Here is a 19,757-nt window from a genome sequence, read left to right as displayed (position 1 = left end):
CCGGTATATAGGACTTGAGCGGGCGGTGCTTCGGCCCCCTTCGCAGCAGCTCTAGCCCGGTACGGAACCGCAGGTGAATGACGGCTGGTCGCCCTCGTTGATGGGCGCCAAAAAACCGGCGCGGTCTTAAGATGCGTCTGCGCGACCGGCCGGTTGCGCTTTAGTAAAACAGGGGTAGCTGGGGCGATTTTTTACCGTTGTTGGGGGGGGGGGGGGGTAATCGCAGGCGCGCGCGCGCGCATGCGCGGTAGTTCTGAACGTTAGCGGCTCGCGGGGTTCTCTGATGGGGACTGCGGTGGGTGCGCATGCGCGGGGAGCGCCTTGGTGCCCTTCTCCCAGGCGGCTTCCTCGCCGGCCGAGCGGGAGGGGGTGCCTTGGAACGTTGGTGTCAGCAGCGTTCCATCCGGCGCGGGCCTGGCCTCCGGCGCCACGTGACCGCCGCCATCTCTTACGCGCGGGACACGAGATGGCGGCCGATGGCGAAGGGCGGGGGCAGAAGGGCAGGCGGGGTTCCTCCTAGGGACTGAGGGAGGCTCGGGTGAAGATACACCCTATTGAGCGAGCGGGGGCGTGTGGGCGCCGTGAGGGTTCGGGCCTGGATCTGCAGACCCTTGCCCAGGAGCTCTGCTGGCTTTCTCGGGGTGTTTGAAATCTTCAGTTTAAAGCAGCGCCCTGCGGGAGGGGGTGTTGCCTGCTTTGCGCTCAGGATATGGGGCCACCTTGTGAGTCCATCTCTTACTATGCTATCAGCTGTACTGTGGGAATTGAGGCTAGGGTTTTCTCCTGTCATGAGAACTAGCAGGAAGCTTTGGGGTATGCTGTTGGGCTTCACAGATGTTACTGAGGAGCTTTAGGATCCATCAACCCTATGATGTTTAACTGGGTAATGGAGACTTTGCTACTCAGGACCAGACAGACATAGGAGTCTGAGGTTTGAGGACAAACTGGGGGGTTGCAGACTGTCTGAGGCCCTCGGGTGGAAGGGACTTGTGGATGCTCAATAGTTTTCAAAGATTTGTTGTTCCTTGCCTAGGCAGGGAGTGCTGAAGCTGACACTGTGGGGGATAGACCCTGGCTGCAGTGTCTCCTTTTCCCTTCTGTGTGAGCCCTGTCTCCAGTCTTGAGAGAGGGAAACTTGGTGCATCTGTCATGTGTTCCTCCTAACCGCCTTGCATTTCCCCTCAGACTCCTCCTCACCACCATGTCTTCTGAAGAAGGAAAACTTTTTGTTGGTGGTCTGAATTTTGAGACAGATGAACAAGGCTTGGAGCAGCATTTTGGCTCTTTTGGCCCCATCTCTGAAGGTAAGGATTCCATTCTGTCTTCACACATGGTCCCTTGGTTGTGAGGAGAATTGGTTTTGCTGGAGGGGGGAGAACCATTGAAGTACACAAGACCTCATTGTAGTAGGCACTTAGACCGCTGCTCCAAAAACTCTTTTGTTCAAAGCCTTAATAGCAGCTGCCTAGTAAAGTTGTACCAATCTTTATGTAATAAGATATGTGCTGACCATGTGGCGGAGATACTGCAGTGTAGTGATGTGTTGGAGTGTGTTTAGCATCAACACCTAGTAATTGATGAGTGATCAATATCTGTAGTACATAGGGATGGTTTGTAGACACAAGTCAATTCCTAGTGCAGGTAGGTTCCATCATTCTTGTTTTTTCTCCTTCTAGTGGTCGTAATTAAGGACAAAGAGACCCAGCGGTCCAGAGGCTTTGGCTTCATCACCTTTGTCAACCCAGAGCATGCATCGGATGCCATGAGAGCTATGAATGGAGAGGTGAGTCTTTCTGCAACGATGGGGGGCTGCTGTCTAATGTGCTCCCTGTTTCCTAAACATACCTTCTTTGCCTGCAGTCTGTGGATGGGCGTCAGATCAGAGTTGACCATGCTGGGAAATCTTCCCGTGGATCCAGAGGTGGCTCGTTCGGAGGCAGGGGGCGAGGCCGTGGCTACTCCAGAGGTGAGTCTAGAAGCTCTGCTGTTCTGATTTGAAAGCCGGCCATCACTGGAGAGGAAGAGCTCTTATTTCTTTCTGCCCTTTGCACTGCAGGAGGTGGAGACAGAAGCTATGGTGGTGGCCGCTACGACAGCAGAAGTGGAGGTTATGGCGGGTCCCGGGACTATGGTGGCAGGTAACTGGTGCAGCATGGTGGCTGGTACCCTACTGGTGACCAGTTAGAGAGCTCTTAGTGAGACTCTGGGGTCTCAAAAATATGGAGCATAACAGAGAACTTTAAAGGGTAACTTGAACTAAGTCTCTAAGTACCTGTGTAAGGAACTGACATTTTGATATTAGGTTGTCCTTGGTCATTTGAAGAGCTCTAACTTGATCCAAGTGCTGGAAGTTGAGGCTAGACTAATTTGATTAATAAAGGTGTATGGTTTTAAAATGAGACAGGGATGTTATCTACTACTAGCATTGAGCAAGGGTGGTGGGGGAATTCTCCATCACTGCCACAGGGAATTGAAAATTAGGTGGGCTGTGTCTTAATCTTAGGTTCCTGCTTAAGGTTGGTTGGCCTTTCATGTGGGTTAGAGTAGAGGCATGTTCCAATCACCATTTTAGAAACCAGGGTAAACCAGTTGTGCTTTGCTTTCAGAAGTCAGGGAGGATATAATGACCGCTATTCATCTGGAGGCAGTTACAGAGACAACTATGACAACTGAGGTAGGTGGCGCTAAGAGATTGAAATACCCTTCTCTTGCTTAGCAGGTGTACTTAAAACCTTTGTAACGCACCATCTTGTGCTGAGCAGTGGCCATAATGGAGGCTTATTATCCGGAACTCCTCTTTTTGTCCGCCTTTAACAAGCCTGACTGAGTCTTATTGACAGGCCTTGGTTCCATTACCCTGGTTGGTCGCTAGCATTAAATGCATGTGGAGGCTTGGAATTCCATTTAACACCAGTGACTGCCATCGAATGACTAGCTAACTGGGGGAGGGGGAGTCCTGGAGATTCCTAGCCTCGCTGAGCCCCAAAAAGTGCGTAGGAGTTGGTGAAATGCTACAAAAGTGTCAGTATGCTTCAGTGCCTTTATGATTGTACCTACTTCTTGTCCTCAGCTCGCAACGAGTAAAAACCCTTCCTGACTCAAGATCGTCCTTCCAATGGCCGTATTTATAAAGAGTTTTGGAGCTTCGCTGAATTTTATTGTTTAGTTATATCTACCTGTATCTTCCCTTTTGTAGTTTTGTCACATGCAGCCTTGACAGCTTCTGCTACGAGATGGCCCATTGAGACTTTCCTCAAGAAAGCTCTGTTTATTTTTGAGTGATTTTTTTTTTTAATCTTTTTTTTTAAATCTCAGTTTTTCTTTTTCTCTTTTTGATTTGTCAGCACCCCAATTTTTCCTCCTAAGACGGGGCCCTGAACTCACTCTAACTCATTGTTCCAGCAAGCTGGAATTTCTAAGACAAGTGCTATGATGCCTTGGAGTTCTGTTCCTTTAGGGTATAGCAAGGGAGGGGTGAAATTACAGGTTTGCTTTTAGTATATCTAAAGGGACGCCTGTGACTTGTAAGTTTGATCTGCGGAAAGAGGTATATTCACTGTACAATGTAACAACCCCCAGAACTTAGACTTGCTAAAACTTTCCACAAGAGGTTCTTGAAAATGTTTGTTTATAATATTGTCCTTTTTTACTGGAAGAAATGCGCGTAATTCCATTGGTATTGTATTTGAAGTGGCGAAGGAATTCCTGTATTCAGTTCTCTGGCTTTACGAAGCCTATTAAAAGACCGTTCTGAAACGAACTCTTTGCTCTCGACATTTCGTTGCACTGCACAAGACAGACAGAGGAGGGAGTGAGGTTAAGGCAGAAGAGATTTTTCTGATCCCATCTATGCTGACCTAAGTGTCACTGTACATGGAACCAGCAGGCAGCCTGGCCATGAACTCTGTCACTGTAGCAGGAACATGAAACCTAGTTATCCCCTCTGTCTGCCTTGAGCACCCTAAAATATCAAAAGGGGGTTGCAGTCTAATTCTGCTTCTAAAGCTCTGCGGCCACATCATGGACAAATTCCAAACTCAGCTGGCAAGGATTCTTAGATCTGGCTCCAAATTAGCCTTAACCAGCACAGCTTTCCATGCCTCCTTGGATGCCTCCTTCAGCATTGTGCTATCTAAACTTTGCCGTGTTTTGTCGCTGCACAAGCCGCAAAACAAAGTATTTGAACCTAAGCTGGACGCTTTAGCGGTTGGGTTTGGTGGTGGAGGTGATTTTTGGGAAAGCTGTCTCTGGTTTCTTGAGAAACCAGAACAAGATTCAACTGGCGGTCCAGTGATGCTGAAGGATCTTGGATGGTCTAGGCTGCTCAGCTATGAATTCCTAGCTGAAGTGATTTCAGGTATAGCTGGCATGTCACATCTACCATTAGTGCTCTCTGGTCTTGGTAGCAGTGGCAACAGAAGCTGGGAAAGGGACCATAACTTAAACCACTGAATCTCCTGGAGGTGGCACATATGCCATGGGGCTTGGCTGCCCCTTGCTCTGCTGTGACACTGCCTGGGAGGCTGTATTTGCTTGCCCTTCTCAGGGTGCCTGGGAGGCGAACCTGTAGTGTGTGGCCAGGAATCAATCCAGTAGCTTTGTCCATAGTTGATCCTGGGGAGGTGTCTTCCCCCCCCTTCAGTAGGATGGTGCATTTAAATTCTCCAGGAAGCACGTGCCTCCCCCGAACTAAAGGGTGTCTCATGCCTCCCTCCTTTAACAGCCGTAATGGCTGAGGTGCTGCTCTTGGACCTGGCAGCTTTGGTGGTTAGCTTAGAGCTAGGGTCGGAGACAGCCAGCTGGTATCAGAGGGGTAGGTGGGCCTTGTCCTGATCTTACCCGCTGTGAGCATTCTCTGCTAGTGTGTGGAAACCAGTGTCCTTCGAGACCCCGAAGTGTGTTGTGACTCTACTTCAGTGCGATCCGTGTGAGACGAAAGCTGCTCTCTTGCCTAGTTCATATGTGGATATAGTCCTGTAATTCGAGGTAACTCTTTTGCTCGTGTCCGCATCTTCTCTCCTCCACAGTTCATCCCTAGGGCTAACGCTGTTTTTTGGACTGAGTTTTGGGGCCTGTCTGAGCTGTGCCTAACCCCTACTGCTGTGGTGGGGGAGGCAGACTGGACTGTACAGAATACCCAGCCTCCCCCAGCAATCACTGCTGTTTGGTCCAAGACTTTAATCCATGCCTTGTGCAGCCCTTGGACTGGTGTCTGATGGGAGGCGGGGAGGGACACCAGTGCCTCTGGACCTGCCAGGTTAAATTGCTATGCGCCGGTGACAAATAGATACTTTTTTTTTTTTTTTTTTGATAGGTTCTCAAACATGGGGGTGGGCGGGATCCTCCATAGTGATCGACTCTCCAGGGCTGGCCAATGGGCAGCATTAGCCAATCCCGGAGTAGCCTGCTCAGTCCACCGGGTTCAGCGAATGGCTTGTGACATGCTGGGTGAGGTTAGACCTGCTAGTAACATGGCTTTGCTTTGGCAGGTGGAAGAGGATGAGCCACCAGCTGCTGTACCTTGAAAGGAAGGGATACAGAGACTGAAGCAGAGGAATTTGGCCTAAGGTACAGATCCTGGCCACGAGCCATGCCTAGTGGCCCCTTATACCAGAGGGCTGGGATGGAAGTGAAGGGGGAAGTGTGATGAGTTGGTGGCTTAGCCCAGATCCTGCTGACACCTGTCTCCATCTCTCCTTCCAGGGTGGCCACAACACGCAGGAGTTTGCCACAAGGGCATCCACATGCCTGAGCTGTACAGCCCCAGTGCTGCTGTTGAGAGAGTCAGAGGGTCTGAGCCTGTTTGCCAGCAAAGGCACAGAGACACAAATCCTTGGTCAGTGTCCTTCAGCGTAACAATAAAGGCTGCTGGACCCATGTCTGGAGTGAGCCTCCGTATGTGAGAATCAGTGGGGCTCTTGCATGGCAGATGGGGTTGGAGATTCCCTCTGCTACTCCAGCACTGCCTCATCTATGCTACTTGGTGGAATAAGGCCTCGGGAGTGGTGACAGCTGCAGTGTGACAAGGAAAGGTGGCTAGTGCTGTTGGGTTTTTTTCCCCCTCCGTCTCCTAGTAGCTCTGGTTGCTGGGCCCAGGGAAACTGAGCAGCTACCTGGAATCTATCTTATGTAGCCTGCTCAGAGTGCAGCAGCTTCCTTCCTGTCAACAGCCACTGGCCCTTGGGGAGGAAGCAGACCCTTGTCAGAGGCTCAAAAGCTAAGCCCGTCTGTGGGCTGACAGTGGGTGTTGGCCTCAGCTTCTATGGGGCTAGCTGTAGCTGGGCTTGCTCACTAGAGCCAACCAGCACAGGCTCTGCTTGTAGTGCCCTCCTCCTGGGCAAAACAATGCTCATTGCTGCCCTGCTCTGGGTGGCTCATATGATTGCTGTTTCAGCTGTAGAGCTGGGGGGAGCCTTCACTGCTTGTCCTCTTCCAGCCATTGCCTGCAGTCTAAGGCTAACAGTTTGGCAGTCATTTGCTGGGTCTGGGGAGAGCAGTGCTTCTCCCCTCCCCTCCCCTCCCCTCCCCTCCCCTCTCACAAATCTGCACTGCCCTGTGGTCAGCTGAAGGTTTTCCCAGCCAGCACCAGCCTCTGAGAGAGATTTCTAGGTGGTGAAGAGGCCGGTATCCTGAACATTAAGCTATCCCTGCCTCAGAAGGGCCACTCCCCTGTGCCTTTGGCTGGAGTGCGTTCGTTAGCTTCGGAGGCTGCTTGAAGAGCTGGTGAGGCTGGCTGTGGGCAGGAGTTGAACTTCCTGCTGGGTTTCCCCTTTGGCCTGCTTCCTCATTTATGCTCCAGGTAGTAGGTCTTAAGTTCTCTGACTGAAGCTCTCATTGGTGTTGCACCAGTCTGCCCAGTGACTGTCTTTCCCCCTCTGTAGGTCAAGGACTGGCCATAGCAAAGCTGCCTGCTGAGCTGCCCTCTGCTCACAAACCCCCTCTCCTACCCCCTGCATTCAGTGAGGGTCAGGGAGAGACCCTACAGAGCCACAGCACCAGGGTCATACTGTTCCCCACTTGAGCTAAACTGCTAATTCAAGCAGCAGCTGGGGTGTATGGAGGGAGAGTGGGTGTTCCCTGGGGGATGGGGGGGAAGTAGTACCACAGCAAGCAGATGCTTGGGCCCTTCTAAGCCTAGCCACAGTGTTCCCTGTAAGCTGAGTGCTTGGGTGGCCGCCTTGGGGAGACTCTGGTGCTGTCCAGCTGATTGGCAGAGCACCCACAGGTGGAAGTGTGTTTCTGTAGGTGGTGCACATAACATGTATTCTGCACATACTAAAAATTAGAGAGAACATGGCCCAGCTGGGAATAGCCCTTTAATCCCCCCCAATGTCATCAGGGCTGTCTGCACACCCCCTACTAGCCTCAGCCCCAGCTCTTCTTCCAGGTGGTGGTGTAGTCTGCTATGGCAGATGAAGAGCAGTAGGGGGTATGTTCCCTTTTGTAAGCCTAGGTCACTAGCAGCGGTGCACCTACATCTTAGTTTGGATGAGAGCAGCCATGGTCACATTTAAACACCTACCTAAGTTCAGCTGCTTCTCCAGACTGGCTCCTTTGCATCCTGGAGTGCACCAGGGGAGCCAGGCTATCAGCTTTGGGCCTGCCTATGAAACAGGCCTGGGGGGAAAGTTGGGCAGTGGAACAGCGCTCCATCCAGCAATGCTGGCTCTGTTTTCCCCAAGGGGAGGTGGAGTGGTACCACTGCCTGGAGGTGTTCTCCCACCACTCTGGCTGTAATTCTGACCCCCCTACACACCTTGTGCCCACACCTCCACTCTCACCCCAGTCCCCACCCTGCTTCTGATCCTTCCAGCCAGACATGCCCCCACCACACACAGACACCCACCCTTTTCTGGTCTGGCCCCACCCCAGAGCCAACAAGCCTAGAAAGTGTTAATAATCCTGGGCTGCCTAGACTCAGGTTGGTGTGTGAGGGGAATGAGGGAAGTGTTTTTTTCAGTTGGAGACCATGACGGTTGTGAGTTTGGCTCTGAGTAGCAGAACACTCCTTGCCATCCACAGCTGGCAGTGTGTTTTTTCTGCTGGTGGGGAACATCTGTACATATTCTTCCCAGGGATGGAAAAAAGCTGAAGGAGAAGTGCATGAGACCCTCCTGTGGGTGTGGAGTGGTGTTTCTGACCCTTCACCCCTTTCCCCCCAGCTCTTGGGTGACTAGTGCCTGTACCCCCAGGGAGCTAGTCCCCATGGACCCAGGTCACAGTGCTTAGCACCTGTACCCTCCCCAGTTCTCACACACCTAGCTCCCAGCGCCTGGCACCTGTACACCCCCCAGCTCCCGGTGTCTAGCGCCTGTAGCCACGGGAACTTGGTTCCCGCACACCCGTATTTCAGTGCCTAGCGCCTCTTTCAGCCCCCGTGTCTGGGGCGGGGTTAACGTTAAGTGGAAGAGGGTTTATTTCTATGTGCCCGGCCCTCGAACCAGTCCGGAGTTCGGTACCCAGCGGGGTATCGTTTCGTGCCAGCCGAGCAGGCTCCGAGGAAAGGGGCGTGGACTTGGTTCAGTCTGTAAGTCGGTGGCAGCCAAATCAACGTCGCTGTCACGTCCGGCCCTGGCCGTTCCAGCCAATCAGCGCCGCTGTCACCAGCAAGGCGGCTTCTCTAGCCGCTCACGGTTTGAAGCTCGGAAGGCGGGGCCCTGCCACCGTCTCTCTCAAAGCTAGCCAATCAGAGACCCAGAGGGCGAGGGGTCATCATCTCCCAGGGGGTTTCCCAATCGACCAATCAACTGTCTCTGGGTTATGGAGGGGGAGGGGAGGAGACCACGATAGCCAATCAGAGCTCGCGTCGGCGAAAGGGGCGTGGGATGTTGTTTCCCGGGCCAATAGGCGATACACTACAGGGGGGCGACCGTTGAAGGTTATGAGCTCCACCCCTTCCCAGCTTCCGGCGCCCAATCAGCGCTCGGTAGCGGGAAGGGGTGTGGCCTGAGCAGCGTCGAGCTCATCCTCGCTTCTCCCGCAGACACCGAGGCAGCAGCAGCAGCTCTTCCGCGGTCCGTTCCTGGTTAGCTGGTGAGAGCTCCTGCCCGCCCGCTTGCGGGGCCTGGTGGGGGGAGGGGCGGCCATGGGTAGTGGGACCGGTCTGGCGCGGCGTGGGGGCTTAAAATGGCGCCGTTCGTCGTCGAATCGGTAGGGCCTGGGTGGAGAGGGGGGGGGGGGAGTTGCGCCGCGCAGGGCTGCGCATGCGCCGCGGGATCTGAGGTGGCGCCGCGCGTGCGTGTGTGGGTTGCGTCTCGCGCCGCGAGGTGGGGCTCGGCGGGAGCTGGTGGAAGACTAGGCAGCGGGCGTTTGGATCTGCCACGCATGCGCGAGGTGCCGGGCGTACGTGTGCGTCCCCGTGGGCCCCTGCATGGCCACCACGTGCAGCCGCCGGGCCTCACGTGCTCGCTGCCATTTTAAAGTGGGTAATGGTGCAACATCCGACCCGCTCCTCTGCAGCCTGGCGGAGAACACCCCCCCCCCCCACTTTTGCCCATCGTTATGGGACCTCTCCTTCCTTTACGGAGCCTCGCTGTCCCCGGTAGGGGCCTAGGCAGCCGCAGGTCCCTCCCCTTACGGCTCTTCCTGTGCTTTGTAAAGTGCCTGTCCCGGCTTGGTGTGGTGTCTGGGGCCGAGAGGGTGCACATCTCTCCCACCCTCAGCAGGGCCGCCGCAGGGAGCAGCCACTCTAATCCCTGGTCTGGGTAGGAATTTAGTTCATAAAGCTTGTAATTCTCCTTCCCCATCAAAATGGAAGGTCAGAGCTGAGCTGCTAGCACCTGAATTGGCACTGCCACATGTCTAAATGTATGGCAGAAGGCCCTTAAAAGTAGCGCCAATCATTTCTCAAGGAGCACCCGTTTTACTGTTTGTGAATATCTATAAGTGGTGGCAGTTTTTTTCTGATTTTATGTGCAGATCTGTTGAAATCAGTGTTTAAAACCAGTAAAATTCAGATCTAATCTTTGTGGTGCAATAACACTGATGCCCTTGTGCAAGGCTTTGTACAAATGTAGAACAAAAAGATAATTCTTGCCCCAAGGATCTCACTATCTGTGTAAGACATGATAACAGATAAAGACAAGCAGGTAGGGTCTACAAAAAAGCAATGTGATGGTATTGATTAGCAGTATTTTTAGCATTCCAACAGCCTGACTGGTGGGTGGGGGGTGGCAGCAGTAAAGGTTAAGGATAGTCCCAAGGAAGGATTTAATGATAGATGTGTTGTCCAACAGCCATGCAGATACATGTAGGGAATGCTGCTGAGTTTGATGGGGGTTGCAGGAAATGAAAGAAAGGAGGAGGGAGGGGGGGTCATTTGAAAATGTAAAAAGTGGGAAATGCAGATCTGGAGCAAGGGAGATGAGTCAATAGAAAGGGGGCTGAAGTTGTGTGTGTGTGTGATAGCTAAAGGGGAGACAACCTGGCCTATAGCAGCTCTGAGATCTGGTAGATGCAGAAAATTCTCATCTCATTTACGATGTTACTTGCCCTGGGTTTCAGTAGTGCCTGCCACTGGAGGTGATGTGCCAGGCAAACCAGGCTCACCGGCCTGACCTACCTTTGGTATTTCTGCATGGCAGTGAAGCTGACCTGGGTGGGGCAGCTGTTCTGATGCTGGCCTGGATGGGACAACTGACCTGTTGGGGTACAGGGCAGGAATGCTGGGCTAGATAGATCATTTCCTTCACCTGACACAGGAACCACGTGTGCCACCAGGGCTGTTAAACTAACTTTTTACTCAGCCAAAAGTTAATCTCAGAGCCCCTTTGCTAACAGACTGCAGCCCTGATGCCTTCCCCAACCACATGCCCAACCCTTGTTCTAGTTAACCACGTGTTCACTTCCTCTGCAGGTGACTTCAGTCATGTCATCTGACGAAGGCAAGCTCTTCATTGGAGGGCTCAGCTTCGACACCAATGAGCAGAACCTGGAGCAGCTGTTCTCCCCCTATGGTGACATAGCAGAAGGTAAGTCTGCCTGTCTTCCAACACCACTGAAGAGCCAGGTTGCAGCCCCTCTTCCGGCTCCTCCAGAACCTCCTGTTGAGGTTCTGGCTGCACTTTTCCCCGCACCTCCTCATCTTGGCACATCCCATCCGTGCCCCCGCTAAGTCGCGGGGCCTCCTTGTCATCTGGCCATGGTCAAAGTAGCCGTTTACAAGGCTAGGGAGAGGAGGCTGGCGGAGGGAGAAACCTGCGACTGTGGGGCCTATTTCCGTTCCACCCTCAGATCACAAATCTGGGCAGAGTTCCTCTGGGTGGCATCCACTGACTCCCTCAATGCCTTCGGGGAGCAGTGGGTGCTGTCCGGGGGGGGTCTCTGCTCGATGTCCCCCTCCAGTCCCCTCATTTTAAACCTTTGAGCTTCACTCCTGTCCCTGTTTTTTCTTTTGTTGTCCCCTGCACTCGCTTGGGGCCGTAGTTTTTTTTAGTGGGTCACCCCTTGTCCTGAGAGGGGCCTTTTAGCCGTGGCCCACCCACGCAGTTTCCAGTAGGAACACCACTGAAGATGACCAACTTCCTTTCCCCTTGCTAGGACCACAGAGACATCCACAATGCTGGCCTGGTCACTTGGGCATGGAAAAAGTACACTCCCTGTCTGTAAGCCTGAGGTCTGCAGGTGTTTGAGAAGTCCTGGGAGAAGAGGGGTGAACGTGGCTTAAATATTTTCATGGTTCTGTGTTAAAGGCGAAGTTAGGAAACTGGGACACACCTGCTTCCTGGAGGCAGAGTGTTAATACTTGGGTGGAAAAGCCCAGAGAGCTTTTAAGGTTGGGCTGAAAACAGGGCCTCTTGGGCTCATGCAGTGGGGTGCCGCCTCATTGCACCTACTTCCTGTCATGTCTCAGCTTCTCTGGCTAGAATTTTTGTAGTGCACCGGGAGGGGAGGCCACGGGGCTTTGTGGGAAAAGTGGTCTCATTGGGCAGGAGACTAAGCTCTGTGCAAAGTGGGGGAGGGGAGTTTCATGCACCCGATTCTGGGGGCTGTGCTGCAAAGCCGCTTTGGTTCATAATACTTGGGTTTGGAGGTTTTGCCAGAGGGGAGATTGGGTTCTTCCCCTATAGCAAATTGTTTCCTGACCAGCAAGAAGAGAGAGTTGTGGGAATTCACCTTGTGTCTTCCAGCCATGGCTTGGGCTTGGACCGGCCATGCAGGCCCCTTGTCACATACACCACAGCTCTAACCCCAACTCACTTTCAGGTGAGCTTTTCCCACAGTGGCGTTAGTCATGGCAGTCCCAGGTGAGGCAAGCTGGGTAAGGTAGTGTCTTTTATAGGACTGCCTTCTGTTGGGCAAAGAGATGAGCTTGAGTTGCAGCTGTCCTGTGTGGCTGGAAAGCTGCTTTTCTCTGCCGGGCATTGCTGTGCTCCCACTGGTCACTCTTGTGGCACAGGACCAGCACCTCACACAGGGGACCAGAATGTCCTGTACTGTGCAGGGTGGGAGAAAGGGACAAACCCATGAGCAGAGAGCGATCGCTGCGGTGGCAGCAAACAAGGAAGTAACTTGGATGGGATCAGGGAAGTTAAAGGGAGAGGGGATGTTGAACTGGAGGGGGGAAGAGGTAGGGCACGGGGAATGAAGCAGGCAAAAAGTGGGGGAGGCAGGGTTGGACCAAATAATTGTTAGCTCTGGCTCCTCTCTGCAGTCTACCCTTTCCCTGTAGGGGCTGTAACGGGGTTCTCCCCTGCACTGATCCAAGGGCCAGTGTGGAGTGGTGGCTGCAGCTGGGCTCCATTTTACCCCATCACCCCACTGTTCTGTCTCTGCTTTGGCTGTTTCTGCTGTGGCCAGCTGGAGGCAGCAGCATGTCAGGCTGACAAAGCTCTGTGTGAAGGGAGGGGAGTTTCATGCTCCTCATACACCTGATTCTGGGGGCTGTGCTGTGGAACGGAGGAGTCCTGGCTGCAAGTCACTGGTTACTTCCCCAAGCTGTCTCCCCAGTGCCTCAGACCCCTGGCTGGTGGTTTTGCACAGAAACTGTGGTAATGGGCGACTCCTGCTTGGAGGGTCGTCTCATATATGGGGAGGGGGAGTATGTGCATACACCACTCCCCCCCCGCCCACAGATACTAGCCCCGTCTGCGTGCACAGAAACCAGTGGCTTAATAGAGGCTTGAAATAAAAATATAAGCTGAAGCGAGGTGTGTACATAAAGCCCGTCTGATGGGCATGGCTGTGGGGTGCTCTCAGTGGGCTTCTAGGGTCCGTCCTCGCTGTGGCTAGCCTGGGACCAGCATTTGTGCTGGGCTCGATCCCTGGTGGGGAATCTCATGGCTCTGAGTGCTGCAGTGGTTCGGCAGCCTTGCACTGTGGGAGAATACCTCTGCCCTTCCCGTGGCAGGACCGGATCTGGGTTGAAGCACCATGCAACCAAAGATCTTGAGGGCTCCACCTGGGAGAAAGTAGGAATAGTGGGCAGAGGTCAGCAGCAGCCCAGCTGTGTGTGCACCAAACCCAGGCTGCACTTTCATCCTCCGCTCTGCCTGCCAGGAGAGTCAGGAACTCCCCTCCAAGTTGGGTGAGAGGTAGGGCGCCTGTCTCATAGGTTAGGTGAGTATTGGGCAGGTCACTGGCTTAACAGGAGGCCAGCGCGGTCATGTGGTATACCCTGGGGGTGCTCATGCCCTGCCCGTCGCTCTTCCAGTGGTGGTAGTGAAGGACCGCGAGACCCAGAGATCCAGAGGCTTCGGCTTCATCACGTACCGCCGTCCAGAGGATGCCAAGGATGCTATGAGAGCTATGAATGGGGAGGTGAGTGGGACCAACCTGGAGAGGAGGTGATTGGACTTGCTGTCATGCATCCCCCCACAGATCCCATCCGTTGGTGCTTGGCACCCACCCGACTCTCTTCCAGCCATGCCAGAGCATCCTCGGGCAGAGAGCTCTGTCCGTACATGCCCAGCAGCTGCCTCTGCCCATCTCCCCAAAGCCAGGCTGTTCTGTCACCCAGCCACCTCCTGACAGTGCTGTAAGTGGGGGGTCCCCACAGGCAGCAGCTCCGAGACAGGAGAGCCAGTGACAGCAATAGGAGGGGCCAGGAGCTAGGGAAAGCCGCTGCCCCTGTTCCTGGATAAAAACCTTTGCCAAGCCTAATCCCTGCCCCAGGACACCCTCACGGGACTGTGGCCCTGGAGGCAGGACTCCTGGTTGTGAGTCTCACTCCCCAGGCAGCAGACATGATTGTGTGGCTCTTAGATGCCTCAGACCTCTTGGGTAGCATTGGCAGTTGGGCTGCTGCCAGGTGCCCAAAACTTCAGTTAGACCAAAGTGCTCCAGCCTGCGGGAGGCTGAGCTGTGGATCAAAAGAGAAACTGAGGTGACTCCAGGGGCAGGGATTTAGCAAGGGGGAAGTTCCTTGACTGTCCCAGCAGACGTCCCACACCACAGAGGATGGCAGTAGCTCCCTGGCGCTCTGACCTGGCAAGGATTGTCCTCCCAGAGCACTGTCCCACTGGGGATCCAGCTGGGGGGTATAAAATGTGTGTTTAATTGGTTAAATGGTAGGTTTAACTGGTTAACCAATTAATTGGGGCAGGGGGGGACTCCAGCCCAGACTCAGCATGCTGCTAACCAGGTCTGCTTCAGCTGAGCTGGAATGTCCCTGTCCGCAACAGTGATGCGGGTGAGGGGCGCTCCGGTGTGGCAAGAACAGGCCCTGTCCACGGCAGCCTGGCTGGGGAGTGGCATGGGCAGGAGCTCTCCAGCCCAGTCAGAGCAGCCCTAGGGCACAGGCGGCAGGGGGCTGCTCCAGCCCCTCCCAGTTAACTGTAACCAGCAGTTCTCATCCATTTCGAGTGAGGCCAGTTCAACGTTAACGTCCCTAGTCCCGGCTCCAGCTGTGACTGAGTTTTGATTCTTCATGCAGGGTGGGCGGTGGGTGGAACACAACAAATCCATCTGGCCTGACTCTACAGCTGACCTGTTGCAACCCTGAAGCTTGAGGCTGTCTTAAGCATCGTCTCAATGCAGAGCTGCCAGCAAATGGCCAAAAGGACGCTCCTCGGGGCTGGTTTGGGTGCTCGTTTCTGGGATCAGCCCCTGTGTGCATCCCCGGCTGTGTGTTCGCCCTTCCCTGCCAGGCAAGTGTAGCTGGCTGCCTCGCTTCTAACCACACCCTTTCCCATCCCCAGTCTGTGGATGGACGCCAGATCCGAGTTGACCAGGCTGGGAAATCATCCCGTGGCTCTTCTGGTGGCAGAGGCCGTGGCGGCTTCTCGAGAGGTGAGTGTCTGGCCCTCGCAGCGCCTGTCAGCACTTTCCGCCGGGTGCAGCCAGTGCCAAATGCCCCTTTGTGTCTGCTGCAGGAGGCGGGGACCGAGGCTATGGCGGTGGCCGCTACGACAACCGAAGTGGTGGCTATGGCGGGTCCAGAGATTACTACGGGGGCAGGTGAGCAACATGGGAGGCTGCCGAAGGTGGGCACCCCTCGGGGGGAGGGGAGGGGTCTTTGGAGCTTCTGCTGTGCTCTCCGCCCAGCTGGTGGGGCAGCACGCAGGTAGGGAATCCACTTGTGTGTGTGATACTGGCACAAGCAATCCTGGAGCCCCAAGAGGTGGGCAAAGAGCAGCTGTGACTCTTCTACCCATGTTCCCAGAGGTGGTTTTGGTATGGCTGAAGTCCTCTGATCGAACGAGGCCCCCTGTAGTCTTCCCACCCCGGCTGAGATTCCCAGCCTGGGGTAGGGGAGGATAAAGGAAGCCAGCTCTCAAGACACTGGGGGCCCCTCCAGTCCTGCTTCCCCCTGCCCCACTCTTCCCCGCAGGCTTCATGTCCTGCTCTCTCCGCAGGAGTCAGGGAGGCTACGGGGACCGCTACTCTGGAGGCTCCTATAGAGACAACTACGACAACTAGGGTGAGTCTGTCCCAGAGGAGCCGGCCTGGCTGAGTTGCCAGGTCTCTGTCTGTCTGTCCGTCTGTGCGTCCTGCCCGCCGTCTAGCTTATGTGCATGTGGAGACTTTAACCCACCAGGGACTTTTAATCCATCAGACTTCTCTCTTAAAGGGGCACTGTTGGGCCGTCTTATAAAATCCCGAGCTGCCATTTAACCCGCCTGGGGAACGCCCGCCAAACTGTAAGTTTGCTGGGGGGTTTAACTCACCGCCTTCCCCATAAGACGTGCTCCAAACCAGCGGGGGCTGCAGACGATGCCCAAATGAGGAAGCGGCACCTGGAAGCCGACCTTCTCTCAAGTGCCATTATTGTCCAGGTCCTATTAAGAACTTCACCCTCCTGTCTGCCCACCCCGGGGAGGGAGGCAGGACGCAAAATGCCACAAGCATGTCCATCACAGTGCCTTTACCATTGTACCTGCTTCTTATCCTCAGCCCGGCACCGAACTACAGCCCTTCCTGAGCTGAGATCGTCCTTCCAATGGCCGTATTTATAAAGATTTTTGGAGCTTCGCTGAATCTTACTGTTTAGTTACATCCGCCTGTATCTTCCGTTTTGTAGCCCGCCCTTGCAGCCCCGAGTAGAGAGGCCCGTTCCGGGGGCCCCCATCCAGTCCCCAGCAAAACAAAGATCAGGTTCTTAAGCATTTGGGGGTTCTGGTTTTTTGTGAGGGCTTTTTGTGTTTTTCCCCAATTCAGCTTCTTTTAACTGGCCAAAATGGGAGGCATGGCCTGACTCCAACCCACCGTTCCTGGGGGCTGTGCAAGCTGGAGAGGGGTTGTCACATTTTTTTTTAAATACACTTGTGTAGTTTTGTAAATTTTCTTTAGACTGTAGCCAGGGGAGAGGCAAATCCCTCAGGTAGAGCAAACAGAGTCTCATGACTCAGATGCAACGTGTATTTTTCCTGTGAGATGTAACCAAGCCAGAGCTTAGATCTGCAAAAACTTTCCACGAGAGGTTCTCAAAAATGTTTGTTTATATCGTCCCTCTTTTTTATTTTTTACTGGAAGAAACGCTCATAATTCCATTGATACTGTGTTTTGAAGTGGTGAAGGAATTCCTGTGTTCAGCTCTTTGGCTCTACGGAGCCTATTAAACACAGTCCAAAACAAACTCTGCTGTGAACATTTTGCCTGTGCAGCCCATAGGGAAGAGATCAGTTGGGTGGGGCCAGGCTGCTAGAGGGGGTGGGCTGAAGGCAGGCAGAGAAGTGAGTTGGGAGAATGGGATTTGGATCCTAGGATGCTACTCTGGAGGCTCCTATAGAGACAACTAGAGTAAGCCTCTCCCAAAGGAGCTGGCTTGGCTGCGCTGCTGTTAAATGTTATTAATGGTGCGCGGTCCTGCTGACAGAGCATAACAAGTGAGGTTCGGCAGGAGTCTGTTTCAGGACCGATTCTGTTCAATATCTTTATCAGCGATGTAGATATCGACACAGAGTGCGCTTAGCAAGTTTGCCGATGATGTCGAGCTGGGGGGTGGGTGGGGCTGCTGCTGCTTTGGAGGGACAGGGTCAGAATTCAGAATGATCTGGACAAACTGGAGAAATGGTCTGAGGTGAAGAGGATGAAGTTGAATAAGGACAAGCGCAAAGTGCTGCACTGAGGAAGGAGCAATCAGTTTCCCACCTACAGAAAGGGACGTGACTGTCTAGGAAGGAGTGCTGTGGAGAGGTATCTAGTGGTCATAGTGCAGCATCAGCTAAATATGAGTCAGCAGCGTGATGCTGTTGTGGGGAAATAAAAAAAGCAAACGTGATTCTGTAGGGCATTAACAAGAGTGTTGAGCAAGACACGAGGCGTCATTCTCCCGCTCTACTCAGTGCTCATTAGGCCTCGGTTGAGTATTTTGTCCAGGTCTGGGCACCACTTTTCAAGAAAGATGTGGAGAAATGGGAGATGGTCCAGAGAAGAAAGACAAAAGGGCGAGAGAATGTGAGCTATGAGTTAAGAGTGAAAGACTTGGGCTTGTTTAGCTTAGGAGAGAGAAGAGTGAGGGAACATGAGTGGTATTCAAGTACCTAAAAGTGAGGGGAGGAGGAGGGAGAAAATTGTGCTCTGGGGCCTCTGAGGGTAAGCCCAGAGCAATGGGCTTGAACTGCAGCGGGAAGGTTTAGGTTGAACATTAGGAAAAACTTCCTGTCAGGGTGCTTAATGCTGGCTTCCCTCCTCTCCTGGGGACGGAGGGCACCAGTTGCTTCTGATTTCTGTGCCCACAAGTTTGTTGTACGCCCTGTGTCTCACCTGCTACACCTGCACTGGCTGTTGGCTGAGGATCCGGTCCCAATGGATTGGAGGCACCATGCTTGTGACTCCCCTGCGCTTCAGCGACACTCGGGACTCAAAATCCAGCCTAAGCTGGTGCATCCGGGCCTGGGCCCTGGCCCAGCAGCACCCTTGGCCAGGCTCCCCCACTCACTGTGCCGCACAAGCCAATCAAAGTGGGCCTGCTGTGGGGGCTGTGGGTTTGCTCCATGCAGTGCGCTATGGTGTGCCTGTGACCAATGGGAGCTGCCCAGGCTGTGCCTGCTGCACAGAGAGCCAATGCTTCCCCTCCCCCATCAGCAGGCTGCTCTGAGGGGCACAGAAGGCAGTGAGCCTGCCTGAGGATACCAAGGGGCTGCTAGTCAGGAGTGGCCCAGGTAAGTGCCTTTAATCCTCCCCTGTGGCAGCAGGGCCCTTCATAGAATCAGAACACTAGGACTGGAAGGGACCTCGAGAGGCCATCGAGTCCAGCCCCCTGCCCCAATGGCAGGACCAAGTACTGTCTCAACCATCCCTGATAGACATTTATCTAACCTGCTCTTAAATATCTCCAGCGATGGAGATTCCACAGCCTCCCTTAGCAATTTATTCCCGTTTGACCACCCTGGTGGTTAGGAACTTTTTCCTAATGTCCAACCTAAACCTCCCTTGCTGCAGTTTAAGTGCGTTGCCTCATGCTCTGTCCTCAGAGGCCAAGAAGAACAAGTTTTTCTCCCTCCTCATGACTCCCTTTTAGATACCTGAAAACTGCTATCATGTCCCCCCTCAATCTTCTCTTTTCCAAACTAAACAAGCCCAACTCTTTCAGCCTTTCTTCATAGGTCACATTCTGTAGACCTTTAATCATTCTGGTCCATGGGAGCCAAAGGGGAATGATCACTTTCCCCTTACTGACTCCATCAGTTTGCCTCTCTTCTGTTCCTGAACCTTTAGTAAAATGTGAGGAAAGTGTTTGTTTAAAAAGTCTAGGTAAGGGCCTCTGTGCTGGAGCCTGCTGGTTCCCATGCCCCTCTGCTGCCCTTCATCACTCTTGTCCTATCTCAACAAATCTCTCCTGGGACCTGTACCACTGACCCCAGCTGCAACCCCTTGCTGTACCTGTCCTGGTGCCCAACCTCCACTCCCTCTATTAATACCATGGGGCAGTGCAACCCTGACCCCCACCAAAATTTATTGCCCACCCCCGGCCTTAGAGGGTTAGATTATGGTGGATGCTGTTACCCACATGAATTTCTTTTCCACACTCAGGGACACACACTCGTTTAGCCAAACCACAGGGCTCAAGGCATGACCCTGCTAATTTAAACTCTCCCTTACCCAATTCCTAGTGGTCAGGGTGTAATTGCCTGTGGGTGTTCAGGATGTGTGTCACTGAAGCAGCTTTACACAGTAATATTCTTATTCTCTCTTCATGGACAATTACCAAGAAAGCAGAATACATGCTGAGCACCCGCTTTCATGCTCACCAATCCTGATAAGGCAGCAGCCTTCCCCTGTTGGGACAGACAAAGTCACTGTCTGGATGCTGGTTGCTGCACCTCAGGGTCTGGCAGTGCTGCTCTTTGGCGGGGGTGAGTCCTTAGTGTTCCTTC

At 53.6% G+C, this 19,757-nt stretch overlaps 2 protein-coding genes across 6 annotated transcripts; both read left to right on the top strand.

Moving 5' to 3' along the window:
• LOC142024474 (RNA-binding protein 3-like) lies at window positions 1-5,877 on the top strand. 5 transcript variants are annotated; one of them, XM_075016521.1, is made up of 8 exons: window positions 1-73; window positions 1,186-1,304; window positions 1,677-1,783; window positions 1,861-1,966; window positions 2,057-2,138; window positions 2,610-2,674; window positions 5,490-5,568; window positions 5,704-5,877. In XM_075016521.1, exons 2-6 carry the CDS (start codon window positions 1,202-1,204, stop codon window positions 2,671-2,673), a joined length of 462 nt encoding a protein of 153 aa, XP_074872622.1. In that variant the 5' UTR covers window positions 1-73; window positions 1,186-1,201; the 3' UTR covers window position 2,674; window positions 5,490-5,568; window positions 5,704-5,877. The 5 variants fall into 5 exon arrangements, with proteins under 5 accessions (XP_074872622.1, XP_074872621.1, XP_074872620.1 ...); XM_075016520.1 differs by having other exon boundaries at window positions 3,071-5,568; XM_075016519.1 differs by having other exon boundaries at window positions 2,607-2,674.
• Window positions 5,878-8,885: 3,008 nt separating this feature from the next.
• LOC142024563 (RNA-binding protein 3-like) lies at window positions 8,886-17,014 on the top strand. The gene is made up of 7 exons (XM_075016669.1): window positions 8,886-9,033; window positions 10,856-10,970; window positions 13,652-13,758; window positions 15,138-15,228; window positions 15,312-15,396; window positions 15,795-15,859; window positions 16,333-17,014. Exons 2-6 carry the CDS (start codon window positions 10,868-10,870, stop codon window positions 15,856-15,858), a joined length of 450 nt encoding a protein of 149 aa, XP_074872770.1. The 5' UTR covers window positions 8,886-9,033; window positions 10,856-10,867; the 3' UTR covers window position 15,859; window positions 16,333-17,014.
• The last annotated feature ends 2,743 nt before the right edge of the window (window positions 17,015-19,757 follow it).

This window comes from Carettochelys insculpta, chromosome 22, assembly GCF_033958435.1.
Source record: "Carettochelys insculpta isolate YL-2023 chromosome 22, ASM3395843v1, whole genome shotgun sequence".
Lineage (NCBI taxonomy): Eukaryota > Metazoa > Chordata > Testudines > Carettochelyidae > Carettochelys > Carettochelys insculpta.
Note: the sequence above shows the minus strand (reverse complement) of the source record. Positions and strands in the feature narration are given on the sequence as shown.